Raw genomic sequence first — 18,811 nt, 5'->3', positions numbered from 1 at the left:
ATATTGATATAATCCCTTTCACCATATAGGAAAAACCACCTTCGTAGCCAGCCAAGCATCCTCACCAGGCGCCAGCCCAGCTGAACCTACCCATTGATTAAGGCAACGCAAATGTTGCCCTAAGGAAGGCTGGAGAGGAGCAAGATTTCTGGAGCCCGGGTTCTGATCAAAAGGAAAAGGCCGTTACCCTTCTGCAGCACTGTCCCAATAATCTCCAGAGCTTGTTCCCTAAGTGCTTACAGTCTGGGTATCAAGCTACGGTATCAAGCTCAGCAGACGCCTCTGGTTATATGAGACAAGATTTTAAGCCCCCTGTTTTCCAGACAGGAGGCGTACCACAAAGGCTGCTTAGCACACCCTGCAAAGCAGGCTCAGGAGGACTCAAGGGGTCTCACCACGAGCTGAGAAACGTTCCCCTCTAAGCCTGGGTCACCTGGATTTCAAAGCAGATGAGCCGAGCTCATTAGAGCGCCGAACCCGTTCCACACGTGCAGGACAGCGACGTGACACGGTTCTGCAAGGACTTGGCAGGGAAATAAGTTGGCACGCAATGACAAGCACCGACTTCAACGCTGCAAGAACACCACGAGGCAGGCTGTTAGTCCTCAGGCCTCCTCTGACGGCCATCAGCACAGGCAGATGCCTAAGATCACGGGTGAAACAAGTGTCAAAGGCGAGGATGAGAGACTGACCAAGAAACTGAGCTTCTGGCTCCTTTTCTAATCCCTTGGGCCTCTTCTTTACCGATGCCTAGACCTCAGAGCAGCAGGAAGCATCCCCTTGTGCCAACGATGGAAGGAAACGGTCAATATTAAGGAAATTGAGAACGGAGAGAAAAAAAAAAGAACAGGCAACAACATCCACAGCAATAATGGCGCTGTTTATAACCATAAAATCAACGTGCGTGAGGGGTATGAGAGGAAACCACAGGTTTGCTCAGGCCCTGACCTTGTTTTGCTGCTATTAACCTATTTCTCCCTCTCAGTGGGAGGCGATAAAACCTCGGCCCAATCCAGCACCAGGCGGGGAGGACACAACAGGTGAATTAAAGGCAGGAGGCAGATGGGGCGCGGGCTCCGGCGGGCCCCAGCTGTCGTGTCTGCGAGCTGTCTGCCTTCACGCTGCTGCCTCCAGAGCCAGCTCCATCACACCTGCATCTTCCTCAGGCTGCTCCCCATTCCTCACCCTCCAACAATTGGGAACGGTCGGCGTTCCCCCACCACAAGAAGGGGGTGATTTAGTGGGACCGGCTATTTGCAGGGGGCAGAGCGCTTGGCAATGCCGAGGGATGGAGCTGTAGATGTTCCCTGCCAGGGCAGCAGGAAAAAAAAAAAAAGAAAAGGCAACAACATCCTCTAAGGAATCGAGACAACGCTCAAGCAAGGGACCTTCAGAGAAGAGGACTCGAAGGACTGCAGGACAGACGCGATAAGCTGGGGGACCACTGCCTAATAACCACCGAGTATTTTTCTTTCTTCACCTCCTAATAAACAAGGCGAAGCAATTACAGTAATTAAAGATTTAGGATAAGAGCACTTTGTATTTTGGGGGCCCAGCGTATCAATTAAACGCTCGTTAGGTTCTCCCTCCTAATGAGAAAAATCTCGCGCTGTAATTTTGCAGATTTAGGAGCATAATTAAAGGGGGGGGGTGGAGAAGGAGGGCACTTTCCCCAAACTGATGAGGAGGGTTCCCTCCCCTCCGTGCCTCCTGCCTGCACGGGCAGGGCCGATGCTGTCCCCAGCCACCTCTTCATTTCCGAGCGATAACCCTCGGCCACGGCCCTCGGACAGCTGCGATGATAAACCCAGACTTTAATTACAGGTGGGTTTTATGAGGAGAGCTGGCTACTGTGCTGTCTCCCTACTTCCGAGCTCTCTGTTGCAGAAGGTACCAGCGTCTGCTGGAAGGCAAGAGGGGAAATAGCTCATCTACTCAGGAGCGAGGAACACATAAAACATAAGAAAAGCAATTACATGCCTTCGGTTTCCACTCCTCTGTTTTTATAGGGCTTGTCTTAGGATCTGAGTGATTTTATGCATCAGAGAGAGATGACAATCAAGATGAGTTGCAATGATATGCATGGGAGGCTGAGACACATCACCTTTAGGTATTTATTCTCCTGTAGTTACAGGTCTTCTAAACACCATATTTCTTGTGAAGGAGAAGAGAACCCAAAATCTTGCAGCTGAATATTATTGGCACTAAGGCCTGACATGAGAGCCCAGCTGACAGCTACTTGAAAGTAACTTAGAGCAATCCCTCCTCCTCCTCCTCCTCTAACCCTGCGTGAGCTCCTTTGTGAACATCTCTGGTACTGAGCAAGACGTAACCAAAATATTAAGTGTTGAGGTAACCCTGAGTGACTCTGCCTCCTGCAACTCCATTACATCTCCCGTTGTACCACGGAGGACCAGGCAGACGTGGCTGTGCTCTTTGACACGCCAGCAAGCACACGTAACTACCACCATCGTTGCTATCTCCACCCCAAACTTTGCTCACCAACATTAAATTATCCCGTTTCTATTACATCAGAACTTCTGGGCACACGAGAGCAGAAGACGAGCCTTTTGACCCGTGCACCTCCGTGGCTTTGCAGATGGCTGTGCAAAAGGCCCCCAGATGACTTCTTGCTCATGCAATTCATCGGCTCCCCAGGCACAAAGACACAGAGCGCTGGGCAGGGGATGGCACAAAAATCACCGTCTGCAAATGCAGATGCCTTTTACCACACAAGCCCCGTGGTACAAGGCCTCTTTGAACCCCAGCTGCCCCAAACAGGAGTCAGCAAGCACAGGAGAGGATCCAGCTGCTCTTCCTGAGCTATAATGGGCCATTTGCACTTGAATTTCAGGCCCTGGAGGTGTCTCCATCGGGCTGCCCGGGCAGTGTTGGCCCAGAAAAGGTGGTCACCTGCTGCCCAGTGTGCTTTGTCTTTGCTCTTGTCATGCCAGCTCTCCCTGGCAGGAAAGTACCTTCTTTTCATGATACTGATATGGAGATCCTCCTCCTGCTTTACTTCGGGGTGTTGACCATTGCCCTTGTCGCTCTCTTCGCTGTCATCACTATGCGAGAAAATCGAGGTCAGCTCTTTCTTCGGGATCCTGGTGGGAGGCAGGGGGATCGTCCTCTTCTCTGCCAGGCGACCCCGGTTCTGCCACAGGGCGGAATCAGTTCCAGCAGGAAAGGGCAGGAGGGAAAAGGAAAAAAAAAAACAAACGAGAATTTGGTTAGACAACCCAGAACCAAGAAGCTCCTCACACATGGTTGTTCTGGACGACAATGTTGTCCAGGGCTCAAAAACACAGGTTGCAAACTATGGTGGCTGGGCAAAGGCCACGCTCGCTTTGCAAAGGACTTTTCAGCAGAGGCACGTCTCTCTCGAGCTCTTCCAGCTCCAACACTCAAGCCGTGCACTTCCAGCCTCTCCCCACCTCTCCGTTCCTACTTCGTCTCTCTTTCACACCGACAGCAGAGGACGATGGAGCTGTCAGGCTCCAGTCCTTCTCTCCAGAATATTTCCCACCAAATGTCACGTACTGACCCAGCAGGATAGGTGAAACGCAACCTTTGGCAGCAGCACAGCAAAGATGTGACCCAGAGAATCCAGAACACTTCTGACTACAAAGGGAAAACCTCTGCCAGCCACCAGGTTTGTCTCCCACACCAGCCAATAGTCCACATCCATCTAGTTTTAATTATTGAGGCTACTTTTCACCGTTCATTTGCATGTGCAGAGCAATCTGGCAGCTCTTGCCTTGTCCCAACTTCCCCTGGGAGGTCCTGGCAGCGTTTGGCCCCCAACAATTCACTTCTGACAAGACTCAAATAAACCAGAGAAAAATGCCCAGGGGGCAAAAGCCACTTTTTTTTGCAGCCTGTGTGTTTGTGTGCAGAACCTAGCACAACGTGACCCTGCTCCCAACCTCCTATCTTCCGCCAGCAGGGACAACGTATGATAAATGACTCTGTCCCTGCACCCTCTGTGCCTGATGCACAAGAGGATTCGAGCCTGGGGCAGCCTAAATTGGAGCTCGTTGGGTTTTTAGCTCTTGCTCTGATAGCATCTTCCTGAGCTAAACACCCCAAGTCTTAATCTGTGATTGACCGAGACAGAGAGCCACAGGAGGAGCACTTGCAGTGGAAGACACCGGATTAGAAACCCAGGAAAAGAGCCTGCAACTTCACCGACCCACAGAATTTAAAATTTCAGCAAACAAAAGCATGAAACTTGGCAGGGAACCGCAGTGAGGGGAGGTAAAACAGTTTTGCGTACTCTGTGGATGCTTTCTTCAAGAAGATGAGTGCTATAGAAGGAACGTGGTTTTAGGGAGGACTGGAACAAAACGGAGCAAGGTGTGTGAAACAGGTCAAGTGAGTGCAAGGCAGCGCTTAACTAACAACATTTTCTCTGCAACAGCAACTCCAACTTTCCAAATAAACCTGGCAAAATGGAAATGTGGTGGGAGAGCCAGCCAGGCTCTCTGAAGGGGAGCGCGGAGCAAGGCTAAGTGACGGAAGAGCCCATGTTTTTTTAATTAAAGAAATTAAGAACTTTCCACCAAGACAAAACGAAAACTTCTTGTTTACCTCCGTCAATAAATTTCCAGTTGTGGTCATTAAGGGGAGCCCTAATCGTTGTGATAATTAGCTAAATCCATCTGGAAGGCATCGCCCCAAGGAGGCACATTAGCTTTTCCATTCCGATGCACTTCCAAGCCAAGAACTCAGCTGCCTGTGAACTGCAGACAGCCAGCGAGAGAGGAGCAGTGGGCCAAGCTGGCTTGAAAATGGGAAAAGTCATGTATACGAGGAAAAAGACACCCTCTGAGCCGGGTTTGTTGTTCATGAGGTTTCGTGCGCTTTGTTCGCGCAGCGTGAAGAAGAAAAGAGCATCCTTGGGAAAAGAGCAACAAGGTCAGCGCCCAGCCTCGGACACGGGGACACCATTCCTGGGGCTTCTGCTGGTGGCTCTCCAAGACCCAGCTGCAGCAGGTGAATCCCTATGGTGCCAGGGGTCAATGCTATGTGACAGGGGGCTCCCTTGGACAGCAGTAGGGCCCCCCTCACCTTGCCCTTTGCAGAGATTTCTCGCTGCCTGCAGCCTGGGGTCGTGCCATAAATTGCGTCTCCCGCCCCTAAACATTTTTTGCACACGCGGGCATCGCTGCCCCGGCCCCTTTTTCCTGCTCCTGTGCAAACGGGGAACACACACAGAGCTCATCCCGTGCCTAAAGCTGCTCTGGGCTGCACGGTGTCCAAAGGACAGGGGGGAGAAAAGGAGAGAAAGGGAAAACGGGAGGGGAGGAAGGGAAATGCAAAGAGAGGGCAGGATTTGCACCACGGTTCTGTCACGCTGAAAAGCCAGGACTTGATATCAGCACGAGCTTTATCGCGCCAGAGCTTTATATATTTTCCTGAAGTTGCAATTTATCATAACAATTAAAGGGGGAGGGGAGGGCGGGTGTGCAAATTTCCGCTTCAAAATAATTGCAATTCGCTCTCTGCTGTGACTTTGCAGGCTAAAGAGAATAGCGCTGATCAGATACTAAAAATCATTTTATGGCCATTATGGTACCTTCAAGCAGTTACCGGGTCTCAGTGACTACCCAGGGACTCATCAGCCCTAACAAGAGCGAGAGTGCAGCAAAAAGGGAGGCACTAAAGCGAGAGAAACAGCCCACCGGACCCGGAGCACCAGCTCCCACTTTCCCCTGCTCCTTAAAATGCTTGTCCTTTGCCTTCCTAAAATCATAACCTTGCACCTAAAGCTGCTCTATATGCATATATCAGCTGATATATATATATATCATATACATACCTATATATACACATATATATTCGAATATATAAAGTACACGTTTGTATGTATAGTATATAAAAATATCTACACCCCTCTGTGGATATCACCCAACTTGTTCCCCTAAAAACAAATGAATGAACTCGAATGGTCAGCACTGGAAACGGGGCCACAGCAGTTCCCTTGCAAACACCTGCAGTCCAGCACTGGGAGCGTATTTTTTTAAAATCTGTGTTTATTTTGTACTTTGTATTTATGCCAACAGGTTTGGGGCATTTTTTTTTTGTTAACATTTCTGCATTCCCAGAAAATTAAAATAGACCGAGACAATCAATTTTGCCTTTTATGTTCATCTATAGTCACTTTTGAATCAATTGCACTTTCTTAATCTGTTTAGAGGCATTCACCAGTAGATACACATTACTTTTAAATTAAGCACAAAGGTAGCCAGAAGCCTGGTCCAGAACCTGCTACAATCAATTGTCTTTCCACTGACTTGGGAAGGCAGTGGTCCAAGCTGTAAATAAAAACCACTCCTTGGCGAGCAGCAAGCCACCGAGGAGTCATTCCTACGACTCCTGGCTTTTGCTGAAGTCCTCTACAACGTGCAGAGGGACAACAGGACAGGAACCCACCTGCAGAGGTGAAGATATTGAGATATCTTTTGTGGCCGTGCTGCTTCAGTTATCAAATGGCACTTTGCTCGTGGTGGCAGGTAGCAAAAGGCACGCTGAGCAGTGTGATGTGCAGGAATCCAGGCAGGGACCTTTAATAAACTTTGAGTATTTTGCAAGAAAACCACCTTCCAATTTGTTGGTATTCATGGAGACGTCAGACACTTGGGAGAAAAACCTGTCCATGTCCCCTGAATTGTTTTTAATTGTTTTGAAACAAACAGTCCCCTGGATTGTTTTTAATTCACAGCCCCAGCAAAGACGAAGCTAGCAGCCTGGCTTAATTGAGAAAGCACCTGATTGCCCTGAAAGGCACCCCAAGCACAGCTGAACTGAACTATTCCACACTTGCATCTTCCCGTCGGAACAATTCTGCCTACCTTTTAATCTCAAAAGCAAAAGAACTTAAAATCAGTTAAAATTCGTGAAAGCAGGATCTTTTTAACCCATGGCACTCAGCACCAGATGAAACTTGTACTGGAAGCACTGCGTGGTTTGGCCTGTGCTGGATCTTATCAACATAACCCTCTTTAATGATCCCTAATAAACTATCAGTTATTAACACACATTTAAGAGCTCACTGGGGGCCTCCCAAAGTTGAGAACAAGGCTTTACATTTGCCAGATTTTCCCTCTTCCCAACCTGACCCACACACCACGTGAAGAGCTCCCATCTCCTTGGGAGCACGCACATGAGGAGAAGGAAAAAACTTTCAGCAGTTACAAAAAAAAAAACACAAACATCTCTTTGAGCCCAATAATCAAGGTGGGATTTAACTAAAACCCACAAAACGATGCTGAGTTCCTTGGAGCCCCCTTTAGCAGGGGCAGGTGACTGCTGAACACAGCTCCCAGCTGGCACCCGAAGCTTCCCCCATTAAATAACTCCGTTTTCAACCAAACGAGGGCAAGGCGAAGGTGTGGGGCTGGCACCCTCCCTTCCTAACCCAGGGATTTCCCCTGTCCCTTGGCACAGAACAGAGCGAGCATCATTTATCCACGCCTTAATTAGCCCGGCCAGAGAGTAAAACACCCCTGCAATCCTCCAAAGCTACTGCAAGGGTGAGTGCTGGGGGCAGAGCAGAGCTGCCTCCCGCGTTAGGATCCCCTCCCCTTCGCACCATTAATTTTGTGGGTTATGATACCAGCTAAAGCTGGAGCCTCAAACCCTCTGTCCCCTGCGCCCCCCGAGCCGGTCCTGCGTCAGCCCAGCCCTCCGGCACTCACCACGTCACCCTCCTGGGGTCTTCTGACACCAGTGGCTGCTGGCACTGCCTCGCTTACAGCACTGGCCGGGCGGGGGGTTGGCTTGGTATTAGAAAAATCACAGGCGAGGAGATTTCCTTTCCCCGGGAAAAAAAAATCAGAGGGGTACCAACACACGATTTAAAAGTATCAGTAAGTCAAATAAGGTAGAGATGCAGCTACAATTAAAAAAAAAATAAAAGGAAAGAAAATGATGCTGGATCTGTGGAAGGTTACCTGAGTGGAGAAGCCCAGAAGCCTGCTTGCTCTGCCCTGAAAGCAAGGGACCATCAGAAATGGGGGAAAAAAAATATAGTAGTGGAATTTCTTCCCTTTCAGAGAGCAGGGGAAAATTCCGCTCCGTGTGGCTAGGAGAGGTCAGGAGTTACAAAATGCAATCTTTTTCCCCCCACCCAGCCATCCCACCCCCTCGCAGCTCTCCCCTGGAGCCACGCGCTCCCAGCCAAGAATAGCAGGGGCGAGCTCTTGCACAAGAGCCCTGGGAGAGCTCGCAGATGGAGCGGCGGGCGGAGAGCACAGGGCTTGGGGGAGAGCAGGGAAGGGAGGGTTAGGAAAGGTTTTGTGCCCTGGGAGCTACTGCAACAAGGTCAAAAACAGCTGAACGCCCTGGTGTGACATTCAAAGGCAGCCAGAAAAGGAAAGATTCCTCGCAGCGAGAGTCCCTGGTGAGCATTTAATTGATCCCAGCAATGGAAAGGCCTCGGCGAGGAGAGCTGCAAGGCACAAAAAAAAAAAAAAAAAAAAAAAAAAGCCATGGAAAAAAAATGCACATGGAATCAAAGCTTTCGCCAGGCCACGGGAAGCGCTCCTGATGGGAAGAGACCCGAGCCGACGAGCAGGTGCAGTCCCTACGGACACGGCTCCTTCAGCATCCCCAGGAAAACAAGGCAGAAACGCCAACGCCCGAGGAGTTTGCGCGCCGCTAAAAACATCGGGGCTGTCTGCGAGGCGGCTCACGTGCCTGCGATTCGACCCGCTGCAAATGGGATTTCTATCGGGTAGGAAAAATAAAAATACAAATGGGAATGGAAACCAACAACTGCAGGAACAACAGCATCTGCATTCCTGCCGTCCACGTAGGGCTGGGAAACACGGGGAGCAGGCAGGGGATGCTGGGGGGAGGCAAGAGGGGAGCTTGGTGCGGTGCCAGCACTGGGAGCTGAGGAATGCTAAATCTGTTCCATATGTGAAGGAAATCCTCGAGTCCAGACAGCATTTTCTCCCTCTTTTTATTGATAATAAAGATATGGAAAAGGAAAGGGGAAGGTTCTGAGAGCCTGGAATCTTTTTTTTTTTTTTCTTTTTTCCCTTTTTCAAATAATAAACCCAGTCAAATGGCTTTCATTAGGGAAATTACACACCCGTGGAGCCCACACACCCCCTTGCTGGCTAAATGACAGGCTTGGCGTTTACCTTCGGCCGTGATTAAACACCCAGGAAAGGGCCAGGGGCCTGCCCAGATAATCTCCTGCCCTCCCCTGGGCCTTCATTAGGCGCCCGAGGCCGGCATCCTACCGGGCTGATGGCATCGGGAGCGCCTGCACCTCCGCCAAAAGGGGGGTCACGGACCCAAGGAGCTGCCCAGCCCCTCGTCTCCTGTTTGGTAATGAAGAGATGAATAAAACAACAGCCAGCAGCCTTCCTCCGCAGCTGTTTTTCTGCCTCACCTGATGGCCGATGGGCTTGGTGCTCGGCATCCCTCTGTAGGTACAGGCAGCAAGGGGCACGCCGAAACCACAAAACCGAAAAGGACCAAGGTGCAGCCCAGCCTTGGTTTTTGAACCTCCTGAAGAAGACGACAGCTGAAAAACCTCGATTCTGCCCCAGCTTTGCCCACAGATTACTGCATGACCACAGGTAGTCACATCTCGGCTACCCTTCCTCCAAGAGTGTCACCTCCTCGCTTTGATAAAACCCACTGACATTTACAGGTAGAATGCATTAAAATAAGGACAAAGGCATCCCACCGAGCTCATTCTTCCTCTCGTTCTCCTTCCTCCTAGGCCACCATTTTCAGTGCAATATTTACAGTTAAGCAGCCAAACTCACAAGTAATTGCCAAGCCATCACTCCCAAACAGCCAATCCTGCCCAGCAGCTCTGCAAAAAAAGGGATATTTTGTTGAAACAGACACGTCTCAATTTGGGCAAACTATTTCTTTTCACACCATTGTTTATAATAGGTCAAAGTAAACTCCCCTTTTCTTCCTGGAATATTTTCTTGCATCATGTGAGCAAGCTGGCCTGCTCGGACAAGTTTGCTTCATACGAGGCTCTGAAGAGCATTGACGCAGAAGCTTCTCAGCTCTGTCCCTGCCCCTTTAAGGTTGTATACAAATAAAGCAGAAAATGCAATGGAGCAGCTAGGAAAGAGAAATGACATCTTCGGGCAAGGCCTGATCCAGAACCAACCGCTTGCTGATGTGTTCTGCAAAACCTGATCCAGCAAAAAATCCCAAAGGCCGTTCACTGGAGAGTGTTGCTGTCACCTTCCTCCTACCTGCCCACAACAAACTGGGCTGATGCCAGCCTGTGTGTCCCCGTTGTTAATTTATACAGGTCGCAGCAGCCTTTGTGTTGATTTCTAGCTGGATCCCCGATAGATCAGGGATGTTTGGGAGGTAGCAAAATGCTTTGAACTCACCGCTGGCAGCCCTCAGTGCACGCCAGTTGATGCTGCAAGGTGTCAATCTGCTCAACCACCTCTCTTCGTCAATGAACCTCCCTCTTCTGGTTCCTTGTCCAGGAAGACTTGCATCCAATGCTCTTCTCAAACAAGCCAGGATGTCTTAAACCCCAGTCGGAGAAGAGGTCAGAATTATCAGTTTCCATGCAGCAATTTAAGTACTTGCAGAGATTGCTCTCAAATTGTCCTCTCTAGCCTAAGAGGAGAGCTCGTAAAGAACTCCCATTACCTCGTTACCTTATTGGATCCCATTATCCATGGGGCACTCAGAGCCAGGCTGTGACTACAGCAGGTCTCAGAAGCTGTTACAAAGTCCTGCAGCAGGGCTTTCCCTCGCTGTGTGTGGGAAGCATTTTGAGATTGCCAAGTGTGAGGAACCCTCCTCCTGACAGGGGTAAGGTGCTGCCAGGATTCGTATCAAAAAGCCTTCCTTGAGACTGACAACGCACCCAGGATGGCTAAACACCTGGTGAGGATGTGCTTTGTGATATGGTCTCCTTTAACAAAAAAAAAAAAAAAAAAAAAAGTTATCTAAATAATGAAAACCCTGAAATCTCAAAGAATTCCTCAGGGCACCGAAAATCTCAGGGTGCAAAGCTCCAAGTCCGATGGCAGAGTCTGGGCTTGGCTGCAGCACAACTGACGAAGCAAATGCTTAGATGGCAAATTGCAATTATTCTTCTGAGAGCAAATGGGAGAGGGAAAGAACCAGTGCTACTGCATCTTCTGAGCTGGGGATATGCTTCAAGCATTGGCTCCTTCTGTTTAAATAGCACTTTAGAAGAAAGGTCAAGCATTAGTCAATATCCATGGGTTTTCCTGAGGTCCATTAACAGGACTGCTCGGTCCTCAGAGAGATGCAGGTTGCTTCTCCTCACATCAGGGGGTTTTGATGCTCCAGGTTGCACTTCCACGTTCTGGACACTGAAACTTAACTGAAAGCAAGGGAAGATTTCTGCACTCCCAGGTGCAAAGGCACCAGCTGTCCTGCAGGGTACCCCAGGACAAATACCTCACTATCTTCCAGAGCATGAGGTACCACCAAGAGTGATTCCCTGAGCTGCTGTGTAGGAGAAGTAGTTGCAGACATGTGGCAGGAAAAAAAAAAAAGCTGTTAATCTTCCTCAGATGAGACCTGCAGCCTAGCCCAGCTGCATTACATGAGAGACACACAAATGATCAGGCACGCCGTGAATCCTTTTGCTTAAACCCTTTCACCACTCAGAGCTGCTTGCACCAACTTCTTTATACTAAGCCATCAATTCCAGTACAGACAGCCCAGGCCCTTTTTTTTTTAGGGGATTCCATTCTTTTCTTGAGAGAAGAAGGCAAAGAAGAAGATTGCTCTTAACCACAACTTCCTTGTGTGATCTCAGGCAATTCACTTGACCCCGTTGTGCTCGGTCTCTCTGCTCTAAAAAGCCAGCAGTAACACCTCCTCCTTGTTTATACTGTAAGCATTTTGGAGCAGAGAAGGATGCGTTGATGAGGAGTACCAACATGACTCTAGGTACTATTATAATTGGAGAAATTATATATGTTATGAACCAAAAAAAAAAAAAAGTTACACAGAAGGGCAGCTCTTCCCATCAATGTTAACAACGTTATTTTCTGGAGCCCTACAGAAACAGATGAGCAAGACCTGTGAACAGAAGGAAACGCTTCCCATTTATTACCTCTGAGTGAATTATAAAGCCTAAAGGGTAATTTGTTAATAGAGTCAGAGCCATGCTCTTCTGGAAAAGCCAAGTGGAATTTCCAGTCTTTGAAGGGAAATACCCCAGGATAGAAAATCCATCAGTCTTTCGGAGCTACCTGCTTTCAAAAACTCCTTGGAAGAAGGCCGAGGAGCGGTGTGGTCTTTGTTTTCTGTGTCTGTCCCACATCAAATAACTTCGTCCATTTCAGTCTGAGGTTGAAAAGAAGGAAGCAGAGATTTGAAGCCAGGTCCTCAGGCAATGTAAGTCGGCATTAATGGAGTAAAAGTCAACTCACACCAACTGAGGATGTGGTACACTGATGCTATCTCCTAAATAAAAGCAAAACTCACGCATTTTTCTCTTTTTTCTTTCCTTTCCTGCTCCTCCACTCTGGTGAAGAGACAAGGAGCAAAAGGGCACGGATGCTTTCAGACATTTCCTCTTCTCCTCACGCACCTCACTGCTCTACCTTTCAGGTGGGAGAAAGACAAGAGAACAAAATAACTGTCCACCATTCCCCCAAGGAATTAACACTTCACTCCAACGTTTCATTTCATCGGGTCCACGAGGACACAGCCTTTCCCTGCAAAGTTGAAATAATTCAGCAAGGGAAATTCAGCTGGGGTTTATGCTTCTATTCTGCTCTGCAGACACGTGCTTAAAGCATTTCTTTGAGATCCCTGAGATGTCCAAGCGTGGCTTCCAGCCTGCTCTGCTGTCCACATGGAAGGCAGTTCTGCTGCTGCTGCACCTATTGAGAGCTGTGCCCTGCTGAGAGCTACAGCTGCTTCCTTTGGAAAATCAGCTCTAAAAACATCTTAAAAGCTGGGCTTCCACAACACAGAAGAGCCCTGTAATCACTGCTGACCGAAATGTAGCAGGGGCATGAGAGGAACAAAAGGGAGAGGTCCTGCACTGCAGGTCCCCGACCCGAGGCATCCTCAGCTCACGCACCCTGGGGTCAGACCGACCCAAAAAGCCTCCTGACTTCTCCACCACTCACGTTCCTGGCCAGAACCAAATGGAAATGAACAAGAAGGCATTTTTTTTTCCCCAGCTTTAAAAAAAATAATAAATCGATTTCTAAGCAGTTTCCCTCAGAACTGAAGCAGCCCAGCTGCGAGCAGAGAGGCAGCAGCAGCTTTGCCCAGCACACCCCCAGCTCTGCCTTGCATTCGAGGGCTCCCTAGGGAGGCCGGTGCCAAAATCGGCCCCAAAATCAGCCCCATCTGCCTCCACGGAGGGACCACCCAGCAGCACAGCCCCGTCCCCCTTGAGTGGGCATGCTTTGAGGACCATGAGCTCAAGCCTTCACCTTGCACCTTCCCCGAGATCCTCTAGGCTGGCAACGCCATGGAAAGCCACGCAAATTGTAGGATTTCGAGCCTGCTCCCAGCTCTGAGAAAAGAGAAGAAAAATCCAAGGGGACAGCAGCTGCTTAGCAAGCGAGCAGCAGCCAGGTCTGCCCACAAAGCTTCCTCAGATTGACTCGACCCTCCCGACGGCCAAGCAGACTTGGGAAATCCAAAGCAAACACGGAAACTCCAAATATTCATTGGGGTGTTGCTTTCACATTTGAAAAAAATAAAACAAAAAATCCGGTGTTTACGCAAACATCTCGCTCTCACGCTATCAATACCAAAACAAAGCAGAGGAAGGTGCAGGCGTGGTGGGACTGCCAGAGCTTGTCGAAGCAGGACGAGCTCGGCAGGGCCACTCGGGGCTGGGGAAGGAGCTTGTTGTTACAGAGCTGCACAGGCGTGAAGCCACAGCCTCCCCTGAGCCCCTTTCACCTTCTTCCAAAGCCAGAAGGACACAAAGGACACAACACATTCCCAGCCAGAGCGGAGCAGAAGCTCTGGGGGAGCCTTTTCAGCAGTCGGAGGAGCTGGGCTGCACCGCCTTAGCGATGCCTAAGGGAAGCCCAAAGGATCTGTTGGGATAACTGGAGGAGCCCGACTGAGAAATCCATCCTCACCGCATCAAACCTGAGCGGTGTCAACGCGCCCCTGGGGCCAATTCTCTGTCCGGTCGCAGGGTGCCCACCGCCAGCGTTCAGAAACGCTCAGCTCTGAGCTCAGCCCTGCCACAAGACTCCTGGGACCACCGTAAAGCCCCTGCAGGGTGATTATACTCCATTAGCTGATTTTTCTCCATGCATCCAGGCTGCAAGTGGCTTGCCCAAGATGGGCTGGGGGCAAAATGAGGGAGGTCGTGTCCCTGTCACTCCCCGCACACCGCGGCCGTGCCGCCTCTCGCAGCTCCTTCTGTGCTGCCACGCTGGTGGTGACACTGCTACCTTTTTTCCAACACCCTCTGTGATATTAAAAAAAAAAACATGAAACACAAAACTCAACCAACACCAGAAACAAAACCCAACAGTTTCTGCTTCTCCTCCTTTTGTTAGGACCTTCCCTGCAGCTGGCTGCACAGCAGAAGGGCAGAAAGCGGTCTTTTCTGTTGTTTTTTTCTTAATTTCCCTCCATTTTACCTCCCTTCCCCTTATCCCTCCCACCCCCAAACCACCAGACAACCTCTGCAGCCACCGCTGCCATTTCCACTCCGTGATTTGCCAGCCACACCTAGGGAATTTCCCAGCAAATTGTATTACTTTATTTGGTCAATTGGCCTACAAATTGATTTTCCTGTACAAATAATGAACATTTATGGTTATTTTCCCCATAGACTGCTTTATTTTCCATGTAACAAAGACTGATTTCCTGCAGGTTTTGAGACCCCAGCATATGATCTGCAGTTGCTGTGACCCCTGGCTGATAGATGGCAAGGACCCGAAGCACAACAGGAGGCTTTGGGTTTTTTCTCCCCTTCCTCTCTAAGACCACTGCAGACCTGCCCATGGCACGCCCGAGATGAAGGCTAGAAGGAAACACCACCACCAGACCATGTTCACTATGGAAATAAATAGAAAATAAATAAATTAAGAGTCCTTCAAGTGGACGAAGCCATCTCGTTACGCGCTGCGTACTCCTTACATTTGCTGTGTTCACCACGAGGACACCACTCAGCAAGAAGAGGTCTCCTCCACTCTCCTCACTCGCAGGTAAGGCTGACTCTGCCTTGATCCCCTCTTTATTTCGGATGTTTTTGGGGCAGGGTCTGGCTGTGCTCGTGGTGTAAAGCAGCGACTGTCAGCCACAAAACCCCTGAACCAGGAGCCCAGGCTGAGGTCCCCAAGCAAGACTTACATCAGTGCCAATGTTGCGTTGCACAAGGTCTCCCCAGTGTCCCCGGCACTCAGTCCTGGTCGAAAACCCCAGGTGCAGCCATCAGGGCAAAGGGAGAAGAGATATTCCTCCGAGCAGGGGTGGCAGGGAGCACCAAATAACCGCTGGCACCACAGACACCGCTCTCCGGCACATCCAGCCACCTGGAACAGCAGCCCCTGCGCACCCAAACCTTTGTGGCCGTGCCGCGAGGACCTCTCATTAATCTTAATTACGTTACTGCGGAGAGGAGAGGAGGAGCAGGCAGGGAAGCAGGGCGTCTGGAAAGCTAACGGGGACTGACAGGGCCTGGCACAATCCTTGGGCAGGGACCAGCAGCCTGGCTCGGCGCGCGGCTCTCCGGAGACGCGGCGGCAGCCCCGCAGTACATTTCATTCCCACTAATGAGGAAGCGACTTTGGAGACAGAGCCTCCAGCAAGTTTTGAAGGTCACTCCCGCAGGTGTGGAAATGAATTGGACGAGAGCAGGGTCCAAACGTTAAGTTATTCTCCTTAGCCCACGACGGATTATTTGTGTGCGCGGGGGGTTAATAGCCTCAGGGCTGCGGTGTGTGCGGATGCTTAATTTAATGCATCTCGATGGCGGAGGCTGCCAGGGACAAAGGCCTCTCAGCCCCAGCACTGCGGAGAAGGAGAAGCAAAGGCAGGGAGGTTTCTTGTGCAAATCTGAGGGTGGACACCGAGGAGCAAGTCAATTACCCAGAGAAAGCCCCGGCTGCCTCCTGTTCCCCAGCCTCGGCCCTCCAGGGGTGGATTTGGCCCATGGAGGCCGACTTCAAATCCAATAAAAAATTAACTGATTTTGCACAACTACGAGACGTGCCTCCTCGGAGTCTGGATACGTGCTCTTCAGCTGCGGCACGGAGTGGAGTGAATGACAGAGCCGGAGAGCAGCAGGCATGAGGCAAAAAGCCTGCCAAATTCCTGCGTGGCTGCTGCCACCCCAGGGACTCCCTGCCTCCTCCTCCTCGGCCCTGCTGAGGACTGACATGCCCTCAGTCCCCCAAAACGCAGCGTGGTCGGGAGCAGCAGGAGGAGGCTTGTCACCACCCAGGGCGACACGCAGATTAACACGAGCTCGCCGAGGCAAAGAGGCATCTCCTACAAGCCACCCTGGTGCTGCTGCTGCCTCGTATGAAAAATGGGGTGCCAGACAGCTCCGCGGTGGGGCTGGTGACGACAAAAAGGAGCCGAGCAGCAGCTCCACCACGAGCAGTTCCTGGAAGCACGACGCGGATCCCGTCCTTCCCACTCACCAGCCAAGGTGTGCAAACATTGAAGTCCAGCCCTATCGTGTCGGTAACAGCACTGCAGCCTGCCAGGCCTTTCATTTCTAGGCCAGCAGCTTTTGCAAAAAGGGCACAAAGTTCTCGCTTTGTGTCCCTGGAAGTACTTTTTATACCCTTTTACAAACAAGTGAGACCAGGGGAAGGGGGGGCAACTTGCTCGCTGTCGCACGGCAGACTGGTGGAAGATGCAAGAGTGGGACAGAAAGGTCCTGTCCCCGTGGCTGCTGCTCCAACCACTCATACCCCGGTGTGCCCCTGAGAAAGAAACCTAGCTGGGAATTACCTGCAGTCGGCACAATTCCCTCCTAGGTGGGCTCTGCAAGCACTGGGGCAAGGCTCAGCATCCACCGGGATCGCTCAGCACCAGCCCTATGGGTTCTGCTCAGACAGCGTGCACCAAAAGCCAAGGAAAAGCCAAAACTACTCCCAAAAATACGCTGCCAGGTGGCTCGGCACATCTGGAACGCCACGAGGTGATGCCGCATGATTTACAGCACGCCCGTATGTATAAATGTAACGCTGGGAGACAAATGACCAACAAACACAGTGGCTCTGCGATGTGTGCTGAATGGAAGTGGGGAGCGCGAGGAGGTTGTGTGTTATTAGGGAGTGTTGGGAGTTGTATGTTTTGAAGATAAACACAAAGAGAATATAAAAAACCCCAAACCCAAGAGAGGTAAATAATTCATCAAAAGAATAAAACCAAGAAGCTCAAAGGGAAAAAAAAAAAAAAATAATACCAAAGGGAAGAGTTTTCTGAGCAGGGGAAAAAAAACTTCATTTCCCATGGGAGCGAAAACCAGAACCCAAATTAAAGGAACGAAATCCGGGGGGAGGAGGGTGTGTTTGTTTTTAAAGGTGAAACATTTTGTCCGGGCACCCGTTATCTCCCTTCTTAGGCATTTAAGCATTTCCCCGAGGTGGGAACTCCACGGTGGCCACGTGGAGAACCAAACCCTGCCCACGCAGCCCCACGTCCCCTCATGTCTTTCACCAGCCCCTCAAGCAGCCGAGCAGCACCACCATAACTCGCCCAGCACCGCCTGGAAGCCTGGAGGGTTTTCTTCACGTTAAACACAAATCCTGCTCCACAAAACGCTCTCTACTTGGCAGGTTGCTGATGGCGACTTGGGACAACTGGCATCTGCTTCTCCAGCACGCGGCACAGCCGCAGCGATGTAAAATTTTTGCTTTTTAGGGGCACGCTCGGCTTCCCCTTGCAGGAGGGCAGCACCGCAGGCTGGGGCTCCTTCCCACCACCTGCGTGGTGCGGAGCCGTGCCTGGAAAGTACCTGGATGGGGTGCTCACACGCAGCCTTCCCGAGGAGGGGAAATGTGGGACTCAATAGGTGGCACTCTTCCTTCTTGAATAAGTGTACTCGGGTGCACTTTGCCGTCAGAGGTGCTGGAGAGCAAATTTAAGGTCCCAACTTCTTCTTATTCGCTTGGCGCTTTTCTGGGCCTGTTCAAATCAAAATCCCAGCCAAATCGGAGCTTTACCAATTACACTCTGCCAATCCTAATTCCCCCCCCGCCGCTCCAAGAAGACGCAGACTCCTCTGCGGTCGCATGATCCTCTTGTGTGCCGTTAAGCAGCTCGGTTTTACCCGGCCAGCCTCTGCCTTTGAGAAAAGGAAGTCCCTGAAAGCGAAAGTGAAATCCCACCCTAAGCACGTTTCCACCACGTCTTCCTCCTGCAGAAAGCGCCGGCCCCAATTAGCAGCTTTGGGCTTTCCTGCAGACACCCAGGGCCGGTTTCGGGTGTGCACGCCTCCTCGGAAGGGCGCCAGGACGGCTGCCATGGAGAAAAAACCTGTCTGAGGACTCCCTGTCTGCAGCTCGAGCCTATCCGCGGGAGTTTCTCCTCTCATTAGCCAAATTCAGACAAAAAAAAAAAAAAAAAGACGTGATGTTTTGTGCCCCAGAGCGACGGAGGCCTCATTTTCTAACCCTCTTTAGGGGCCCTCCGTAGGGAATTAGTCATGGCCGTGAGTAATACCTAGGGCTTGACAAAGCCAGGGAGGATGAGGAGACACTTGACAGGTTAACAGGAGCGAGGAGCAGCTGCTATATTTAGGTGCCATTAGCACGCACATGTCTTCACACATTTCTGCAGGCACACCTGTGCGCCCGTGTGGCCAGGAGGCACGGAG

General features: G+C 50.6%; 1 protein-coding gene across 4 annotated transcripts in view; it reads right to left on the bottom strand.

The window, feature by feature from the left end:
- SAMD11 (sterile alpha motif domain containing 11) overlaps positions 1–18,811 on the bottom strand; it is a gene marked incomplete at its 5' end in the record, with an annotated part of 101,988 nt that overhangs the window by 62,547 nt on the left and 20,630 nt on the right. For all 4 annotated transcript variants that reach the window (XM_082777249.1, XM_082777251.1, XM_082777250.1 and 1 more), the window contains one exon: positions 2,976–3,154. In XM_082777249.1, the coding sequence (XP_082633375.1) occupies positions 2,976–3,154 (179 nt within the window). The remainder of the gene's footprint in view (positions 1–2,975; positions 3,155–18,811) is intronic.

Source organism: Aythya marila (assembly GCF_965140915.1).
Source record: "Aythya marila genome assembly, chromosome: 21".
In the NCBI taxonomy this organism is placed as follows: domain Eukaryota; kingdom Metazoa; phylum Chordata; class Aves; order Anseriformes; family Anatidae; genus Aythya; species Aythya marila.
This window is presented reverse-complemented; position numbering and strand designations above follow the sequence as displayed.